Source organism: Phoenix dactylifera, chromosome 10 (genome assembly GCF_051530095.1).
Source record: "Phoenix dactylifera cultivar Ajwa chromosome 10, Ajwa_hap1_PhDact_Kaust_v1.1, whole genome shotgun sequence".
In the NCBI taxonomy this organism is placed as follows: domain Eukaryota; kingdom Viridiplantae; phylum Streptophyta; class Magnoliopsida; order Arecales; family Arecaceae; genus Phoenix; species Phoenix dactylifera.
The window spans coordinates 22750107-22770870 of record NC_143199.1 but is presented as its reverse complement, the minus strand read 5'-3'; the positions used below and the strand labels follow the sequence as shown (position 1 = coordinate 22770870).

The 20764-nt window shown below is 37.9% G+C and overlaps 1 protein-coding gene across 6 annotated transcripts; it reads left to right on the top strand.

Annotated features, from left to right (window-relative positions):
- Positions 1–320: 320 nt before the first annotated feature.
- On the top strand, positions 321–20621 carry LOC103703392 (uncharacterized). 6 transcript variants are annotated; one of them, XM_008786238.6, is made up of 16 exons: positions 321–997; positions 1084–1125; positions 1238–1471; positions 2429–2527; positions 2626–2681; positions 3700–3811; positions 6317–6496; positions 6687–6953; positions 8638–8859; positions 8958–9161; positions 9252–9374; positions 9521–9832; positions 9949–10047; positions 10128–10654; positions 10752–10784; positions 20352–20621. In XM_008786238.6, coding segments are annotated over exons 1-16 (2622 nt in total). In that variant the 5' UTR covers positions 321–886; the 3' UTR covers positions 20353–20621. The 6 variants fall into 6 exon arrangements, with proteins under 6 accessions (XP_008784460.4, XP_088561658.2, XP_088561659.2 ...); XM_088705532.2 differs by lacking the exon at positions 20352–20621 and adding an exon at positions 15881–15899 and having other exon boundaries at positions 379–997; XM_088705535.2 differs by having other exon boundaries at positions 418–997; positions 3641–3811.
- The last annotated feature ends 143 nt before the right edge of the window (positions 20622–20764 follow it).

Here is a 20764-nt window from a genome sequence, read left to right as displayed (position 1 = left end):
GAGTTTCGAAGATTCTTATGTGAGATATTAAAGTGCTTTTAAAAGTAATAGTTGCAAATATGCAAAGAAATACATATATTGTTGAGTTTCGAATCCTTGTGTGGGAGGGAAGTCCACCAGATCCATTCCTGGTGGCAAGAGTCAGGTTGAAAGAAAAGTTCGGGTTTTTCTAATTGAGCCAGGTCTCGGGCCTGGATAATGCTTTGCTTCAGCCCCATATTGGATTCAACCTGGGCTTGGGCCGGAATTTTGAAAAATATTCAGATCTAGATCCGATCCAAAGCCCTCAAAAACATTACGAGCTAGGCTCGGATAGTGGTGTGGCCTCCCGGCCCATTTCCAGCCCTACTGTACACCCATCCCCTCCCCCTCTCTTTCGACTAGCTGTGGACTCGTGCGGCTACCAACATCGACCGCACGGTGATCGGACCCGCTTCACCCGGGCGCCGATTCCTCTCTCCCTTCTCATCCTATCCTTATAAATGGCGGGAGCTTTCCCTTCTTTCCTATTCTCGCCGCCCATCTCCCGGCTTGGTTAACCGGCCCACCCTCTCTCATCCTTCCGTGCCTCCCAATCTCCCTGAAATTCCCCTCCCAAAAGCCCCCGATTCTCGCCCATCCCACCTCGATCCGTAAAAACCTAGAACCCAACTCCTCCTCTTAGGTTTTCCTCCCAGATTAGGGTTTCTCGAGACCCCTCTCTCTCGAACCCTATTCAAAAACCCTACCCTCCCTCCTTCGCCTCCGATCTTGTTCTTGGAGGCTCCGCCTTGCTCTCTAGGGGTGGAAGAGCGCTCGCTTCTTTTCGTGCTTGCTCCTTTGTTTGCCCTCGGAGCTCAGCTCGATCCGTTGAGTTTGAGGGGGCTCGAGTGAGATTTCGATCTCAATGGAGGCTGCCTCCGGCCGCGGCGGGTCCCTTCCCGTGCCTTCCTCTCAGCCAGCCAGAAAAGAATGGCGTGCCGTCTCCCAACATTCCTTCCGAAATAATGGAGGCGAGGTAAAAGGCGCCTCCTTTTTTTTTTCTTGTTCGATAATGTCTTTTTGCTTCTTGGATTTCTTTCTGAAACCCTTGATGGGCCGCAGGAGCGGGAATATGTTAAACCAGGGCAATCCGACGAGAGAACGGTATATGATGTTGTTATATAAAACAAATTTTAGATTTTTCAAGCAGTAAGAAGGTTTTTGTGAGCGGTTGCTTGATGGTTTTGGAGTGATCATGCCTCGTTGTAAGGTGCAGGAGGAAATTGGGCCACTGGATGTGGACTTCTGTACGATCACAATCGATGGCGCGGCTTTGAATGATGATTTATTGCACCAGAGGCTGCAAAGTATTACCAGGCAGAGAACGGAGCTGCAGCAGATGGAGATTCAGCTGCAAGCGCAGTTCATTGCCAGGTCGGAAATTTTAGAGGCGCAGAACAGCTTTGAAGCCCAGATCAAGGAGCATGCCAATGCTGCTTCTAAACTAAAGGTTACATACTCAATGACATCTTTTTTTCTTCTTTCTTGGTCAATGTACATTCACGGTGCTTTCCTTATTGGCGTGTTACAGAAAACTATGGCTACTGAAAATTTCGTCTTATTCACAATCTTGTCTTACTCAAAATCTCGTCTTTTTTATGCTGGTTCATTGGTGGACTCTTTGCCAATTTGCAGCTACATTTATTGTGTGCAAGGAAGGCACCATGTTGGCTACCTCTACAACCATGTAGATTCGGTTCCTGTTCTACTCTGTTGGAATGCTGGACATAATCACTTAATGAATTTGGGTCTGTGATATTAGTCACCATCATCTAATTGGGCATTCTGCTTACATGATCATCAATCTGTTTTTACCATCCCAATACAATCATTAATTTAGGCACAGATAAATACCTGGAAAATATGATTCAATAATTAATGTCATTTGACAATCTTGTATGGATGGGACAAGACAGACCGGAGATGCTTATTTTCTATCTAATCTATCCACAATATGTAGCTGTGAATGAATCCACCCTGTAGTGTTGCTGATTGAGTTTTGCATGATAGTTGCTCCAACTTACCAAAACTGCCTCCAATCCTTGTAGCACAGGACATTTAGAGATGATGCATTACTTGGTTGATTGCACAAACATAGAGTTGTTGGCAGTGATTAATTTGCAAGTGTCCTAGCTTTTCCAGGTCACTTATGCTCCTAGCCAATTTTCACTGAGGATTTGATTGTGTTGTTTCAAATTTCAACAAATAACTTAACAACAAAGATTTTTGTCCCTTTATTCTACTAGTTGATAAATGCCATCAGATTATTTTGCATCTTATGCATATGCCCACATTTAGCTGCTCTACTCAGACAATAGATACATAGATTTCATGACTCCTGTTCATGTTCCCTTCAAACTCATCTCTTTTCTCTCTCTGTTTTTTTCCTTCTCTATTGATCATACAGGAACAACTGCAAGAAAGAGAACAACACATACATGAGTTGGAGATGAAATTGGAAGATAAGGATGGAGAGCTACGTGCTATGAAAATTGACAATGAAGCGGTTTGTTTTGATCTTCAGAATTTGTATTGCTTTCTTAACAGGTGGCTTGCATGTTGTACATCAATATCTCCATGACGCATTTCCTTTCTTTTGCCAAGGCTTGGGCTAAGGAGGACCTTCTTAGAGAACAAAATAAAGAGTTAGCCACCTTCAGGTATGGGCTCAGTATCATGATTTGATGTAAAGTATATAATGTATATATTGTTGCTGGTCCTATTCCAATGGCAAGTTATTTCAAATGTATAATATTTGGAAATCGTTATGGCTACTCTGGTTGAAGTCAGTTTATTTCGTCACCTCAATTTTGACCCTCTGGTTTATATTTGAGATTGACTCTTTACTAGGATCTTTGTTGGCATATATTGCTTATGAAAGTATTAATTTTCCTACACTTTCTCTTCTATTGATTTTCTTCTAACCTTCTGCAGTTCCACTACTATGCCCCATTTTTCATCACTTCTACTTTTACCAAAATTTCACCTTAACATTCTCATCTTTGTAACATTTGTTCTATGCTATATGGTATCCTTCACTGATGCACACTTCAATCTGTGAAATATATAATATATATCTCTTGTATATGGATGTATATGTTTGTCTTCTGTTGTTTGTCATATTTTGTGATGGCATAGAAATCAAGCTGCACCTGTCATTCTTAAATTTTAGTGAATGCACCCTCTTTTAGCATGGCATCTTTTTGTTTAATGATTAAAGTGTCTCTAATCAAGATGCATCTTTCTTCAAGGACTCATGTATCTCTATTCAGTTAGCCTTCATGTGCTTCTCTTATCAAGGAGGAAAAGAAAACCCTTCATGCAGTACATAGCATCATCGAACAATACTATAAGGGTTTCTGGATATTAACACCAATGACCTCCTGTTGGATGTCATATAATTGATGGGTGCATCTATTACAACCATAGGGATGGTAGTGCCCTAGTGAATCTTATATTACCTGCCAAGAAATACTCTTATCATCTGTTCACTGTAATGAAGTATTTTATACTGAAGGCACCAAGTCAATTTGCCTTACCTAATTCAGAAAATCAAATTATTGTGAATGTTTTACTACTAGTGGTTTTACCGTGCTTCTAATTGCTCTTCTGTATACAGGTTTGGTAAGGCAACTTTGTAATGTGGATGTTAAGCTCCTTAAACATTTTTTGTTGCAGAAGAGAGCGAGATAACACGGAAGCAGAAAGAACACAGCACCTTAAGCAAATGCATGATCTGCAACAACATATACAAGAAAAAGAAAACCAGTTTCTTGCTTTGCAAGAGCAGGTTGTTCCTCTCAGTCTTTCTTAGTTGATCCACATTCCTGTATCATCCATTTCTCATAGATCTGCAGTCTATAAAGTTCAGCACATTGTTCAATCCTTTTCAAGTTATATTTTCCATGAGATGGTTCAGGTTATCCTAAGATCTATTTTGTTTAAGCTACCAAGGAATTTAGACACATAGGATACATGTTCTCAGAAAATGTAACAAGTTCTAAAGGGACGAAAAAGAAACATCAAGGGGATTTAATTGTTGCAACCAACCTATATTAGAATTCCATTGTTGATTTGAATCAAGATGTAAATAGGATTAGATTAGCCCTGACAGAATACTATTTAATTTAGATGGTGGCCAGTGATTAGAATATTGATCTTCAACGTATTCAAGAAAGAGGGTTGAGGCATCTTGTGGATGAGACAGGAGATGAAAAAACAACAAACCATTGTCTCAATGATAGAGAACAGTTCAAAGTCTATTTGAAGGCTGGCATTCACCAAATCAAACAAAATTCAGCAATTCTGGCTATAAATAAGTTGTCTAACTGGTTTCTGTTTATAACAGAGCAGTCATGTAAACAGAACACTAGTTACATGCTCTTGTCCACTATCAACTCATGGGGAGTTCTAGCATTCATGAATTAAAGTGTAGTTTGTTGCCGACTGGAAAGGACTTGCATATTTCATTTAAGTTGCCTTACTGTGTGCTAGTGCATGTGTGCCTATGCATGCTGATGCATGCCAGCTGTGCCAAGCACTAGCAAGACACGGTGTTGGAAGGCACGTAACAAGCCAGTGCCAGGCTGGCACTGCCTGTGGCATGTAAACCTTGCTTATATCCAGCAATTCTTTAAAGTTTATAAAGCCCAAGGCATAAAGCATCAAAATATGAGGTGTAAGTCTTATTAACGTTACCTAATAGTTTAGTAATGTGAGAACACCTTTTGAAAATAAACCAGGTAAAGGATTCAGGTCTCATTTTTGAACTTGATTGTGAAAATTGTGATGAACTAGACATTTCACATGCCAACTGTATACTAATTTTATTGTTTAGTGACAGTTGACATATCTCATATACCTTGGATTAAAATTTGAATCCACCCGCAATGTCATGCAATAGTACAAATACTATATATTTGGTCCAATCTATTTAGTTCAGAAATAATCAAAATCTAACTTGTATTCCTTCTACGTAAGCTAATGCTATCTGGTCTGCATCTTATGTAGGCCTTTTGATATTATATTTTTATGTTACGGATACATACTAATAAGCCTCAAGGTGTTATGGAGAGACTTGCCTTGAGCATAGAGCAAGACAAACCTAATACAGGCCTTCTTAAAAGATGTTTCTAGTGACCTTTTTTTTTGGTGAAGTTTTGGTTTTCAAGGCGAGCTGATGATGATTACATCTGATACTTAAGAGTGAGATAGATGGATGGAATTTGGATGGCAGATCTTTGAAGGGAATATGAATATAAAGACACTAACCCCTTGCTATCATGATATTGCAAAGTGTTCTAGTGAATGTTTGAGCTACTTAATGTGGGGACAGTGTTTACATATAATTAGCCCCCTCCCCCACCCCCCTCCCCCCCACCCAACCCACAAAAAAAGAGTAATATTTCATATAAAAGTTACTTGTAGTAAGCTTGGATCAAAAATCATGACATATTAATTGGATATGGATCACTAAGTAGCCCAATTTGAATGCAAACTGATCAGAGGTATCCAAAAGTAATAATCACAACTCATCTTGAATTGAAGAAATTAATTTTCTCTGAATAGTTGTCATGTAGCATATCGTCAACATTTGTTTTTAGCTGTAGTTTATATATGTTTGGCAATCAAATGTTATGCTAAGTGGGTTGTTGATAATATGTAGATTTTGTTCAATTATTATTTTCTATCATGGCATGCTTAGAATTAATTAAATAACCAATTGTACATCTTAATTTTGGTTTATGTTCAGATTATTTTTACCTGATTGAACCTGAAAAATCCAATGGATCAGTAAAATAAATTTTTAACCTGATCTGGTTCTACCTGAGAGGAAACACATTTGGCTTGGATTCAAATTTTTGACCTAATTCAAATATGGATTTGGATTGGTGTGTGCCACACCTATCCAACCTGACCTGCTTGCAGCCCTAATATAATAGTATTATTTCATATGCTAGATATGCACATAATAAATGAATATTAGGTGTTAGCATGTACAACATGATAGATAAGAGCTGGTACGGAATATTCAATCATACAGGAAACAGGAATTCTTACAAACAATTTTGGGATTTTTTTTTGGTTTAATGGATTGAATTGATCTGATTATCTCAGTTCTTGGCAAACAGTGGAGGTGGTAAAACAACATGCTTTCAATTTTTTTAAGGGACTATTTGATTTAGATAAGTTTCAATTCTTGTTTAATTATTTTATTAGAATATTTTGTCATGTTCAATCTGTTATGAATAATGCAATTCTTGACGTCAGATCCTAATGATTATCTGCCTTTCAGCATAGGATTGCACAAGAAACTATTCTTTACAAGGATGAACAATTAAGAGAGGCACAAACTTGGATTGGTCGTGTTCGAGAAATGGATGCTTTGCAATCCACAACCAACCAGTCACTACAAGCTGAGCTACGAGAACGCACTGAACAGTTTAACCAATGTTGGCTTGGTCTTCAACAACAGGTTGCTTTATCATGTCTCGTAGTTACCTTTTTTTCCCTTTTTATTTACTGAATGTATGCATGAATAGCTCAGCTACAATAAGTTTGTCAATCTGTATTTTATTTTACAAATTCATTTATGATATAGTTGGAATCTGCAGATCACTGTCAAATTTTGATTCTGATAGTCTTGTTTGATAAATTGATGCTAGTTTGTGGATATGGAGCGGCATCATCTGCAAGCCATACAGCAGCTCCAGCTAGAGTTAGCTGAGGCAAGGGAACGAAGTGAAATATACAAAGATAATTCACGAGTGGCTCATGAGAACTCAAAGGATTCATCTTCATATGTACAAAGCAATGGAAACCTGATTAATGCGAATGATGATGGCACATCAAATGGAAACATGGGGTTCTTATCTAATGGAAATTTGGATGGGGGTTCATCTTTTGTTTCAGCTTCCAGTGCATCTAAAAAGGTAGGATAAAAGGTTAAAGCTTTTCAAAGTTATAATGTTACATCAGTGTCAAACATTCAAACATCTTCTTTCTGATGTGTAGATGCCTGTAATAGTTGTTCTACTCAGTTTTGTGTAAAAGATGAAGACGAAACTAACATTGCTTATTCTGTAGTTTGTTAATGTTTAGTCCAACTAGTTGCTTCAAGGTTTTAACTCCTGATGGGATGGTAAGATGTCCTGCAGTCCAGAGTGTTGGGGTGGGACGAGTTGGGAAATATACTGGGATGGTATGGGAAGATGTCCCTGGTATTTGGACATGGGAATCCCATTGCACAGAAAATCTGGGATGGCCTGATACTGTGGTATTTAAAATCTCGAGTTGCTCTAACATGCCCAAATTAACGGATATGTGAAGTTCTTCTCTTGTCCCTTGTGAAAGCAAATCTGCATACCTACAGGCCTTATGCTGCCCCATTTAAGATCTCATGATTAGAAAAACTCTTGCATTTATGATGCATGTAGGTAACTAATCAAAAATGTTTTCTATTCTGAGAACTTTTTATTGTTAATATCAACTATCCATATTGCTGTATGAACTTTTATGCAAAATGTTAAAAATAATTTTACTCTATTGCATATGGATTGTATGAAAGTTGTGTTTGAAAAACATTTATTAGTGCTTGTTAGAAGGCTCATGTATACTTTTGAGCAATTCTTTCATGTCCTTCATACAACTTACCAAAACTTTGTTGATAAAGTTAAATTAGTATCCTTATATTAACTTTATTAGTGAAAACCTTCTACATTAGTCAGCATGCCCTTGATTTTTTTTGCATTGCATATTCTAGGGTTGTCCTACTGCGACTGTGTTTTTATATAGTATGTCTTGAGGTCCTTGGTCCATTGATTGGCTATAGTTTTTGGTAAGCAATATTGATTGGTTAGCAACATTGATTGGTTATTTGATAGTCCTAAGTGACTGATAAGTTCTGGTAAAACAAGATGGAATACGTTGTGCTTCGAGTAGTTAATTCTTGGGGCTAAAAGTGAAGATGCTGTAGCTTCCTTATTCAAAGTTGTGGGTTAAGTTTGAAGGAAGGTTCGTTTGGTTCTCTGTGCTTTAATGTTCGCCATTAAACTTTTAAAAGTATTTTATTTCTACATTTTAATTGCTGAAGCTGATACTAGATGAGATAGTAGATGGGACTGAATCTGTCATGCTCTTAATATAAATATATGGTGCAGAAAGGGGGATTACTGATTTTCTCGTACTTCTTCCTTCAGAAGACTATCTCCAGGACCAAGTTAGATGGGGCACCCTTTATTAAATTGACATTTTCTCCCATGGTGTGGCCATCTCATAATGATGATTATCTGAAAGTTTGAAATTATTGATTGAATTCAAGTTATCTATACTGGAATAGTATTCATATATCTCCAAAATATCGCCTATATGATCATATTTGGATGTCAATTACTCAATTGTATCCCTGACTTATGAAGCTCATGACTATGGAAGCTTGATATGATGACCATATTACAGAAAGTTTTTTATGTGTCCTGGTCTTGCAAGAAATTTCTTATTAATTGTTATACAATGCTTGGAGATTTTCATTGCCTGACCTTAGATGAGCTCTTTTAAGTGTAATTTAATCAAATAATATTTTATTTTTTTTTGAGAATCTTTATTTTTCTTTTTCAGAGTGAACATGTTCCTGGTGTTCCAGTTGTTCCATCTTCCATACTTGGGATTGGTGTATTTCTTCCTCCTGGCCAGATGACTTCTTTGCATCCTTACGTGATGCATCCACAAGGTGTTCCGCAGTCTGCATCATCAACCAACTCTCCCATTCCTCCACCTCAAATGGGCCATTTTCAGCCATTATCTACAATTCCAGCTCACGAGCAGTGGCAAAATGAACAGGTATCAATAGCATAAAGGTTACTAAGATCATAGGTTAGCAGTAACAAGATGGAATATTTTTTCTTTTGCGAATAAATTCTTTTTTCTTGGTTTTATAGGCGGCGCCGGATATCTCACAGATACCCAATCAGAACAAATATCAACCATCTGAAATGGAGCAAAATCTTTTAAGATCAGATGCTAACTATAGGTACGAGCTTGCTGTTGAAAGACAGGTAGTCCATCCAGACAATCTTCACAACCACATTAGCCAACAGCAGAGATCTAGTCCTGTAATCAGTGGATCAAGTGAAGAAGTTCAGGTGTTAAATGTGAACATTTTTCTTTACACATGTATTACTCATTATTACCAGAGGTAAGTGTTATGTTTTGTGCTAAATCTCTGATATCAGGTTCTTGAATTGAATGGCAAACCATACCCAGTGTCCCAAGAACCACAGGAGACCTTGAATGCAAACTCTCAGTTGAGTTCTACATTAGGATTTGAACCACCAGGACATAATAGTGAGCTTAAGGTTTGTTCACTTATTTGACCTTTTTTAAATGCTATAAGAAAAAACATGATATCCATCCACTCTTATCGTTTGGATTTCAGAAGGCAGCCTCAATGAACCATAGAGTTAGGGGAGGTTATATTATGTTCCATCTTTCAACTTTTCAGGTACAGGATAAGACAGTGGCTGCAGTCTACCAATCACAGGATCCAGTTTTGACATCAGGACAACAATGGTCAGCTTCGAGTGTGGTTGAGTCTGTTGCTCCAAACAGCTCTTTAAGCTCCAATATTGCAGCAGACTGCAATGAGAACAAAATGAATTTTCCTGAAGTTTCTGTCTCAGCTGTTCGAACATCAAATCCAATGATACCTGCAAAATCTGTGGAGCCCACTCTTCTAGATGAAAGGTCACTTTTGGCTTGTATAGTGCGTGCTATTCCAGCTGGATCTGATGGTCGAATCAGGATCAGCACAACTGTGAGTATATCTTTTTAATAGTATAGCAGTAGCAAACTCACTGGTCAATGATGGATGGTCTTTTGTTGTCCTTTGTAAGTGAACTGATTGGGGTTTTGGTACCATTTTACATTCAGCTACCAAATAGGCTAGCAAAAATGCTTGCACCTCTTCACTGGCATGATTACAAGAAACACTATGGCAAGCTTGATGACTTTGTGGCTCATCATCCAGAAGTATGTTTTCTTCCTTTGGCATTTGAACTGTTTCATAATTTTGTGTTTCGTAGCTGGACATGCTCACTATGCAATTTCAGTTATTTGTAATCGAAGGGGACTTTATTCACCTTCGTGAAGGAGCTCAAGAAATTATATCAGCTACTACAGCTGTTGCGAAGGTTGCTGCTGCTGCTGCATCTTCTGTGCCTTACTCATCATTGATGCCTTCTGTAGCTGTCACTCCTGTTGCACAGAGCAACCGCCAAAAAAAGGCACTGACAGTTGATTTGAGACCTGCAAATAATATGTCATTCACGGATGGTTCTGTCCTGATAAACTCTGGAGATTCATACAACAAGCACTCACAGATTTCAAAAGTGCACGATCAACAATCAAATGGTGTCAGCTTTAACATTATTCAAGGGCTCTCAGATATTAAAATTTCAAGCAAGTCAAAAAATCTCCAGGAAGTCAATGGTTTGTTGTCTGAAATAGGACCTGGTCATTCATCCATACACATCGCAGTTGGAAATGGAGCAAATATTGATAGAACAGGTTTGTCCTCTACTCAAAGTAAAGGACTAAGTAATGGGAGACATGGTTTTGGAGGGAAACAGCATGGAAGGTACTGGCACCATAATGTCATCTGGATTTCTATTTAAATTTATTGCAAGTCTTTGCCTATTTCAGTCTAGGAGGCTAACTGCACATCTCTTTTCTAGGCTTTCTGGGGTTGGCTTGATTTCCAGAAGATAGTAAGTACCAATTACTTGAGTTATCCATCACATGGTTTTTGCTTAAAGAAATAGATATATTCCCATCACAACTCATATTACTCCTAATTCTCTTTTTTATTTTTTGAGTGCTTATAATTAATCATTATTAAGTTTCATGCTGTATGTTAGAAAGACCTTAAAAAGAATTAGGATTATAAGAGACGACGAATTATATATCTACCAAAGATTTTTGACTGTGGAACATGCTTTGGCTAAGGATTAGGATTATAGTCATAGAAAATTTGAAAGAGATCTTTAAATATAAGTAGGAGTATTTGTGGTGCAACCTATAATCGATTACTACAAGTGTAGATTAATTTTATAATAATCAATTATGGCGCGATTGATTAGACACTTCAGCAAATACTCATCATTCTAAAAGATCATCATATAGGTTTGTGAACGCAAAACAGAACATGATAGATATCTCATTAATGAAGCCTAATCAATGAAATATACTAGTGCAACAAACTGAAAATAACCACAACAGAACAATAAAAAAAATACTGCCAGTAAACTCGGGTTCCAAGAATGTGATAGATGGCAACGATGGTAATGATGATGGGTGGAGATAATGATTGATGGATGAAGAAACGAGGGATGGGCAAAAGATGGTGATAGAACTAGTCGGATAATTACCTTTGCGAGTTTGGTCCCTCAAATCCAATAAAAATTTTCAGGCCGTGCTCCATCAAAGTATCGAGATGAAGGATGACGGGGTCAAGAAGAGGGCTCCAAGAAGAAATAGGTTAAGAAGCATGATGAAAGTGGAAGAAAAAGGGTCTCTTAGGGCTTCGTCCATGGTGGCACTCACCTTTCTAGGGTTTTTTCTCTTTTTTTTTCTTTTTGGCTGTTGTCCTCTCTTTCTATAGGCCGAGTTACTGTTCCATGAATAGTAACTGGATCGGGTTACTGTTCTGTGAATAGTAATGGGTCGGGTTACTATTCCATGAACAGTAACGGGTCGGGTTACCGTTCACGTGAACAATATTTTTTTTTACTGTTTTCTGCGGATTTCTGCATATTTTTTTTTTCTAACTTCCCTCCTTCCATATATGCACAATTCTATTTTTAAGACTATCATCTATCCTTCGTTTCTAGAGATGAGTGATGACCGTGGGCATTGAAGAAAGGCTAAGGCTCAAACAATTAAGTATGGTGGTTTGGAGTTGGGTTAGGCTTCCTATCACACCTAGGTGGACTCTTTTTGCTTGGCAGTATTAGTACATGACTCGACTGAAAATTCAAGCCTAACATGGCTTTGGATGGAAAACACAGATGCAACAAAAAAAACATAAACTATGTATAAGATGGAGTCCTGAGACTACATTAGTTCCCCCCAACTGGGAAGAACTCGACTCCTGACGAGTAGGCCTTCTATATGCGCTGCAACAAATCAGGTCTCTGGCGCCTTAACTCGTCCTCTTTGATCCTGAACTGTCTGATATAGGTCTCCTTTGCCAATGCATAAGGAATTTGCGGTACTACCCACGCCTAGTGTCTACTACTCGCACGTCAAGAATATCCTCAATACCCTCATGAAAACTGGACTCTGAGCTGGTGCTAGGTAGATCTGGAACTGCAACAGTCTCTGGTGGATATCCATGGAACTGGTATAGGTCGGCGACGTTGAAAATTGGGAAAGTCTGGATGTTGTCTGGAAACTCCAATAAATAGGCGTTCTCCTCCAGCTTTCGACGTATGCGGAATGAACCATACTTTTGCGGGCTGAGTTTGCTGTAACTGCCTAATGAAAATCTCTCTTCTGAAATAGACTATCACCAGATCGCCCTCTGCAAAGTGAACCTCCCTGTGATGAAGGTTATCATCATCTTTATACTTGGCACTGGAGTCAAGCAAGCGCTGATGAACTTTTCGTTGGATGTGACATACCTGCTCAATATTGTCCTCTGCTTCAGCACTTATCCGACCATGATAGGGAATGGAAGCACAATCGAGTATGTGTGGAATAGAAAAACCTTAGATGATTTCAAATGGAGATTTACCAGTAGTACGATTTATAAAACTGTTGTATGTAAATTCAGCTTGTGCTAAAATCAAATCCCACTGAGTAGGACGCTCGCTAACCAAACATCTAAGTATGTTACCAAGTGTACGGTTCGCTATCTCTGTCTGACCATCTGTTTGGGAGTGATAAGCACTGCTGAAGTTTAGTTTTGTTTCTAATTTGCCAAAAAGTTTTCCAAAAATAACTAGTGAATTTTGTGTCCCTATCAGATGTGAATGATCTTGGAATACCATGCAGTCTAACAAATTTTTTTTTAAAATAAATGTGCTATATGAGATGCATCAGATGTTTTTCTACATGTAATGAAATATGCCATTTTTGAAAATCGGTCCACCATAACAAAAATCGAGTTAACCTTCCTAGCAGTTATGAGTAATCCTACAATGAAGTCCATGGTGATATCCTCCCAAGAGCCATTAGGAATAGGCAACTTCCCTTTCCCTGACAAACTACCAAGTCTCTTTTCAGTTCATCCTGATGGTTTTCCTCTCTCCTAGGTCTCACTATCTCAGGTATGTTCAATTCTAGTCTAGTCATGAAGTTGGAGAGGTGTTCTACCTGTCGTTGGATCTGTTTTAAGATTTGTTGTTGAGTTCTAAATGCATATTGCCAATTATCAGATGTAACTGTAGGCTAAGATTTGACTCAAAACTGTTTTGAAGGTGCTTCTAATGTTATGAAGGTGAAACAGATTTTTTTTTTTAGATTTTTTTTCGATTTTTTTATTTTTTTAATGCCAAAAATGAATATTTTAATACAGAAATTAATATTTTAATGCAGAAATATTTTTTTATTTTTTTAAATGCGGAAAATGAATGCAGAATTTTTTTTAATGCAGAAACTAATTTTTCTTTATTTTTAACTCCGAAAATTAAAATTTCTGTAGTTTTAAATGCAGAAAATGTAATTTACTATTTTTTTAATCCAGAAAATATATTTCTATGTTTTGAAGTGAAGAAATTTAATTTTCAGAATTTTAAGTGCAGAAAAAATGAATGTTATGATGCAAACACACTAATAAGGATTTCTAAATATGCAGGACCTATTACTCTGATGCAACCTAGAATCGATTATTATAGGTATAGATTGGTTTCATAATAATTAATTATGGTGCGATTGATTAGACACTTTAGCAAATACTCATCATTCTAAAAGATCATCATAGAGGTACGTGAACGCAAAACAGAACATGATAGATATTTTATTAATGAAGCCTAATCAATGAAATATACTAGCACAACAAACTGAAAATAATCACAATAGAACAATAAAAAAATACTGTCAGTAAATTCGGGTTCCAAGAATGTGATAGATGGCAACGATGGTAATGATGATGGGTGGATATAATGATTGATGGATGAAAAAATGAGGGATGGGCAAAAGATGGTGATAAAACTAGTCTGATAATTACCTCTGCGAGTTTGGTCCCTCCAATTTAATGAGAATCTTCAGGCTGCGCTCAACCAAAGTATCGAGATGAAGGATGACAAGGTCAAAGAGGTGGCTTCAAGAAGAAATAGGTCAAGATGCAGGGTGAAAGTAGAAGAACAAGGGTCTCTCAGAGCTTCGCTCACGGTGGTACTCACATTTCTAGGGTTTTTTCTTCTTTTTTTTCTTTTTGGTTGTTGTCCTCTCTTTTTATAGGCCAAGTTACTGTTCCATGAATAGTAACTGGGTCGGGTTACTGTTATGTGAACAGTAATGGGTCGGGTTACTATTTCATGAACAATAACGGGTTCGGTTATCGTTCACGTGAACAGTATTTTTTTTTGTGCTGTTTTCTGCGGATTTTTGCGTATTTTTTTCTCTTTTCTAACTTTCTTCTCCCCTTTTCCATATATGCACAATTCTATTTTTAAGACCATCATCCATCCTCCTCCGTTTGTAGAGATGAGTGATGACTGTGGGCATTGAAGAAAGGTTAAGGCTTAAGCAATTAAGTGTGGTGGTTTGGACTTGGGTTAGGCTTCCTATCACACCTAGGTGGACCCTTTTTGCTTGGCAGTATTAGTACATGACTCGACTGAAAATTCCAAGCTTAAACATGGCTTTGGATGAAAAATACAGAAACAAGAAAAAAATGTAAACTATGTATAAGATGGAGTCCTGAGACTACATTAGTTTGGCATGTAGGTATTAATGAATTAGTTGAATTATACATTGAAATGCAGCTGTAAGTGAATAGATATGGTAGCAAACTAGGCAATGACAATGCCATGATCTGTCTTCATGCATGTTGACTAACAAAGAAAATCCAGCTTTTATCAACTGAACTCCAAAAAGTTTTAACAATGTTTTTTTTTTAAAATGATAATTTAAATTATGAAACTTACTGTGCTTGGACTGGTTAGCTTGACCTATTTTCATATTGGTTTCTAATCTAGGTGCTATCATATACATCTTTTAGTCTGAACTTTCTGGTTTAAGTGAGCTATTTTATATTGTAGATGTTCATATATGAATCTCTACTAAAGAAAAGAACCATGTTATCATGTATCTGCCGTAGACTGGTATGTTTTGTTCCACCAAGTGGTGTATAAAAAGTGGTCTGAGGCTTAACTCACCTTATGCAGTTACTGTAACATATGGCTCATAAGCGAGGGTTAAAACCATATGTGAGCCAAATAAAATGGCTTCTATGAGGCTTACTTTTTGTCTCTGAAAAATTTGAGCCGAAGTATGTTGGTGCAGTTTAAGTGAGGTGTTGTTCAAAGTTGATTATTGGGAGAGAGATGAGTAGAATGATGTTGATAAGATCTAAATCCAGGTAGTATAGGTGTAGTTTGCATGACAGCATGAGAGACCAGTCAAGGTTGATAATTCTCTTTCAACATGACCCACATCAGCTAAAATGTTTGAAATGAATGATTTAGTGCTTTAGAGGTTTCTTATTAATCTTCTTTAGTGGCTCATTTTTTTCTAGATTCTTTATCCCATTCTTTTCCATTTCTTTTTAATTTTTCCTTTGCTTTTCTCTTCCCTTACTCTTTTGATTTATTTTCTGTTCTCTTAAACAATTCTTTGCTGCTAATTTTTTCCCAAGAAGGTGCCACGATTCCCCTTTCCTCCAAGTTTTCTCTTCAATAAATTTGGAGGGCTCTTATAGTTATCCATCCACATGATTTGTGCAGAAAGGATAAAAATGAACAAATGAAACAGTGAAAAAATTTAAAGGTATGGTGTCCAGCTTAGCCTTTTCCCTTTTACAGATTTGCTCATTTTAAATAGGCTTTTCTGTTCATCTATTGGTCCAGAATGATTTCTTGTATTTTATCTTTCAATTGGCAATTTCGATAAGAATGTAATCTTTAAACCAAGGATTTAAATCCTATAAGATGGGAGTGTGCCGGTTTCTCCATGGAACGAGAAGCCCCTCTATCCTGCTTAGGGCTGGAAGTGGGCCGGGCTGGGCCGGGCCACACCCCTACCCAAGCCCGGCCCGAAATTTTTTTCCGGGCTTCGGGCCGGGCCAAGGCCCGAACAATTTTACAGGATCGAGGCCCGAGCCCGGCCCGGGCCCGGCCCGGGCCCATTTGGGCCAGCCCGTTTGGGCCGGCCCGTTTGCCAATAAACTTCAAGGCAGTCTCTGTTTACAAGGATTTGGTTTCGTGGAATACTACCATCACCTGCTACACTCACAATCTCCATGACATCAGATTATAGCAGTAGTATGGTCCCTCTTAAGCTCTTCAGATGCCTCCAGTCCATGGGAACAGAATTTGATGAGTTCATTATGGCAAGCATTCTGAAGTCTTGTGCTATGCAAAAGGATTTAGAAACAGGAAAGATGATCCATGCTTGCATTATGAAACTTGAAATAAAGTTGAAATAAGGCATTCGACAATCGGTGGCCCGCGTCGGGCTGGAAATGGGCTCGGGCTTGGACGGGCCCGGGCCGGGCCAACCAAATACCCGAGCCCGGCCCGAAATAAAAATGGGCTGAATGATTAAGCCCGAGCCCGGCCCGAAATGCAGTGAGCCGGGCCCATAGCCCGGCCCGCGGGCGGCCCGACCCGATGGGCTTCGGGCCGGCCCGAGCCCACTTCCAGCCCTAATCCTGCTCTGTCCCAGTGGTAGTCTCGGTCATGCATTCCTTTGGATATCCCCCTTCTTCTTTCCTTTCTTTTTTTTTTCTTCTTTTCTTTCTTGTTCTTCTACATTCCTTTCTTTCCTTTCCTTTCCTTTTTCTATCCTTTTCTTATCCGATTATTTCTTTTTTTTTTTTTTCTTCTTTCTCTTTCCTTTCTTCCTTCTTTCCTTCCTTTCTTTTTCTTTTTCCTTTCTTTCTTTTCTTTTCTTTTTCTTTCCTTTTACTTTTTCCTTTTCTTCATCTTTCCTTCCTTTCTTTCCTCTTTCTTTCTCTCTCCTTGCATGGATGGGTTTTGGAGTCCCATGCCGTCTCGGTCCAGTTTATTTGTAGGGACGCCTCTTATCCCGACGGGACTTAAAAACCTTGCTTTAAACATAACTTTTGATAGGGATTCTGCCTCCTCTGCATGGATTGTTCTTTTTTTTTGACCTTTCAAGTTCTCTTTAACCTTCCAATAGGTATCAAATATTCAATTCACATATTTTATATGATTGAAAGGATGACTAAGGTATCTCAATATAAGCTACACCATTGTGCATCCGGTGTTTTGAATCCATTGACTTGGGCCAAATTGATTGGGTAGCTGTTCATGAGTTTGTGGCTGACCGCTGTTCAATGAGTTGACCAGGATTAGAGATAAATTGTGATACAATCTTAAAGAATCTTTTTCTTTCCACATCCATCTCTCTTCTCTACCAATGTAGACCTTTTCAGCTTCTTCTAACCCCCTACTATAGAGGCCATCTCCTTCACCATCTCTTATGCCTGCATCGCCATCTACATCCCAGCATTTTCTTCTCCAAGGCCTCCAACATACAGCAACGTTTTTATCGAGCTTTGCCAACAGCTCCCCTTTTCTAGATCACCTTCAATTGGAGGCCTATGACATTGCACTCTTTATCGCCTTTAACTTGAGCCCCATCAACATTGCTTTCCTTAACTATCATGTTCATGTTGAGCACCTCCCCACCTCCGCATCTCCAATTAACTTCTACTATAATTCCGCTCATTGGCCTTCTTGATAACTGTCTCTCCCTTGATTGTTCCCTAGCCAGTCACCAGCCATCAGAAACCACTAGTTTGAAAAAATTGTGGTGGGATTGAGAGTGAATTGAAAGCAAGATAGGGACTAGGGCACATGAAGAATTATTGAGGTATTTTTTATTTATTTTTCCTTCATTAAGCATCATACATTAAAAAATGACCCCAATGACAATAAATGTGTAAGCAATTTTTTTTATATAAAAAATCTATGGTTAGTTTTGATTAGTTTTGGCTGAAATTAATTGAAATTGACTGAAACTCAAAATTGACCTATCAATTTCAGTTTGATCCAAGGATTTAGGACTAGTTCTGACTCGGTCCTTCTCGGTTGCCCTACATTTGGTTGGTGAGAGACTGGGTCCTAGTGTGGCTGTGAACCCTAGGTCCATATGAACAAGCGTTCCTCGTTTGTTCTAGTTGGTACCAGCCTCGATGGATTAAGATAGTAAGCAGGGTGGGTGATGACACCGTCCCAACATTTTGGGATGGCAATGTCCCAGTACTTCATAGGGGTGCTATTTTTTTTTTAAAAAAAATTCTTGGTCTCGTTTGTTATTTTTAATGGTTGTTTAGAGGCTTTTTAGGATTTATTAATATTATTATTTAAGATAGGGGATGTTTTTGATAGTTTAGGGTTTGGGTTTTGGTCTCAAACGCCTAGGGTTGAAGGCTCGAGCAATGATTTGCTAGCACATAAATACAAGACACAATATTATAAAAAAAGGGATAATAAGAGGAAGAAGGGGGAAGAGAACTCAGATCATGTGTACCATAAATCCAATGCCTGATTGGTACTAAATTTATTCCAGTACCGGCATCAATACCATAAACCCCAATCATGGGCTCAAAACCTTTCCTAATCATAATGACAACAAACCCCAAAAAACCCTTTTAACAATCATTAAAAACAACAAACAACAATAAAAAAACAAAAACAAAAAAAAATTGGCATCTCAGTGAATCACCAGAATGCTAAGCTGCCCCAACTGTTGGAATAGCATTGTTGTGTCCAGTCCCTAACTGATACTGAATTGGACTAGAATTTAAAACCCTGTTTTGGTCTTTTGCCAAAAGCAATTTAAATCAGCTGAAACTTCTAACCTATTATGAGATAGTTCTGGCCAACTCTATGATAAGCAAGAATTAAAGTCTCAATAGAATGGGGCATGTGGGACTGTAACTGTCGTAGCCAGCAAATGTGCTGTTTTGTGCAGAAATAGAAGGTAAAAAAGGGATCGAAAAACTCATTTTAATTTAGCAATAGTAGAAAATATTTAATGATTTGTTTTGGATGCTAGTATTAGCTCGGCACACTGCATGCTGGCGGGCATGAACCAGCACCGAATGGCGCTTGCAAGTTTGTAGAATTTGACTAAGAGTATGTTGGGTTGTTTGGAATTTGAATACACTGTAAAGATAAATATAGTCATATTTGGAAAAGACTCGTCTCTATATTGTTTTAGTTTTCCCACCATCCAAACAACTAGAAAATTTAGTTTTTCCGAAAACTTGAGCTTTCCAAAGCCTTTACCAAGAAACCAAACGTACCCTAATTGTCGGTAATTGTATATTCTTGGGCAGCAATAAATTAATCGAGAAAAATGTTTTGTTGATGCATGTTGGTTTGGACTGACATTCTTGCAATAAATTTTTGCATTTCATATTTATTCAAAAATGAGGTAAATTAGAACTTACAATCATGTAACATGAACTTTGCTCTGCTTGTGATTTGGGAGATCTGTTTGTGAATTTGTAAAGTCTAATAAAAAAATGTGAGGCGACTTCAGATTTTTGATGCTATAATGTTATATTGCAACTACTTGACCATCTACATTTGCATTATACATGCTCTTATCTGGAAAATACCAAGTAAATAGTTTCTATGAATGATCTTGCCCTGTTCTATATGTTTCTAACAAAATCTGTGTTTGCCATAGAAGTAATTTTGGCTTTAGCTCGAGAGTTTTGCTCATGTTAATTGTCCTGTCTGCATCGTACTTTTTACTGTTCTTTGTTTCTTTCGATGTTTAGTATGGCTATGATTAGGATAGTTCAGGAATTTGGTCTTTAATGGAAACAAGATTGTGATGGTGATCATGTGCTACAAATATCATTTTAAGATTTCCAAGTTTATCTTGTCCACTCAAAACTGAGAACAGAGTTCGGTTTGGAAGTGTTTGTTTTCATTGAGGATGTTACCTTCGTAGGAATGGACAGTGGAAAACAACCCACAAATACAAATCTTACTGGTCCAATTACAGATACCAGTTTACCACTTTGTATTGGAGTTAATTTTTATATTGAAGTCGTAGTTACGGAATATTGCTTGACATATGCATTATTCTTCAATTTTGAGCCTGACATCAATTCTTTAATTTGGCAGAATTTGATAGATGTGAAATACCACTGGACCTGATGAACAGCTGTGAAGCGTTGCATTTTCTCTTGATGTCCTCAGGTTGGATTCCTGCTGACCATTTCTTTCACAATTTTCTTATTAAATCTTGTGCCTTCCATTCTGTGTGGAATTTTTTGCTCCGCCAGTCTGTTTTTGAATCTGTATTAACAATGGAAGGCAGTAAAATTGGAAAAGATTTTGCAACTGCAATATTTGCTGCATTCTGTTTAATCAATTGAATGTGGTTAAAAAGTACATAGAATGGTGGTCTCCTGGTCTGTTGTGTCTAAACCTGTTATTTAAATTCCCCAAGCTGTATGTTGGCTCGCTTGTTCTGAAGTTCACTTCAGCACAACTCATACGACCAAAAGCTTGATGTTTGCTTCCATATCGCCTTC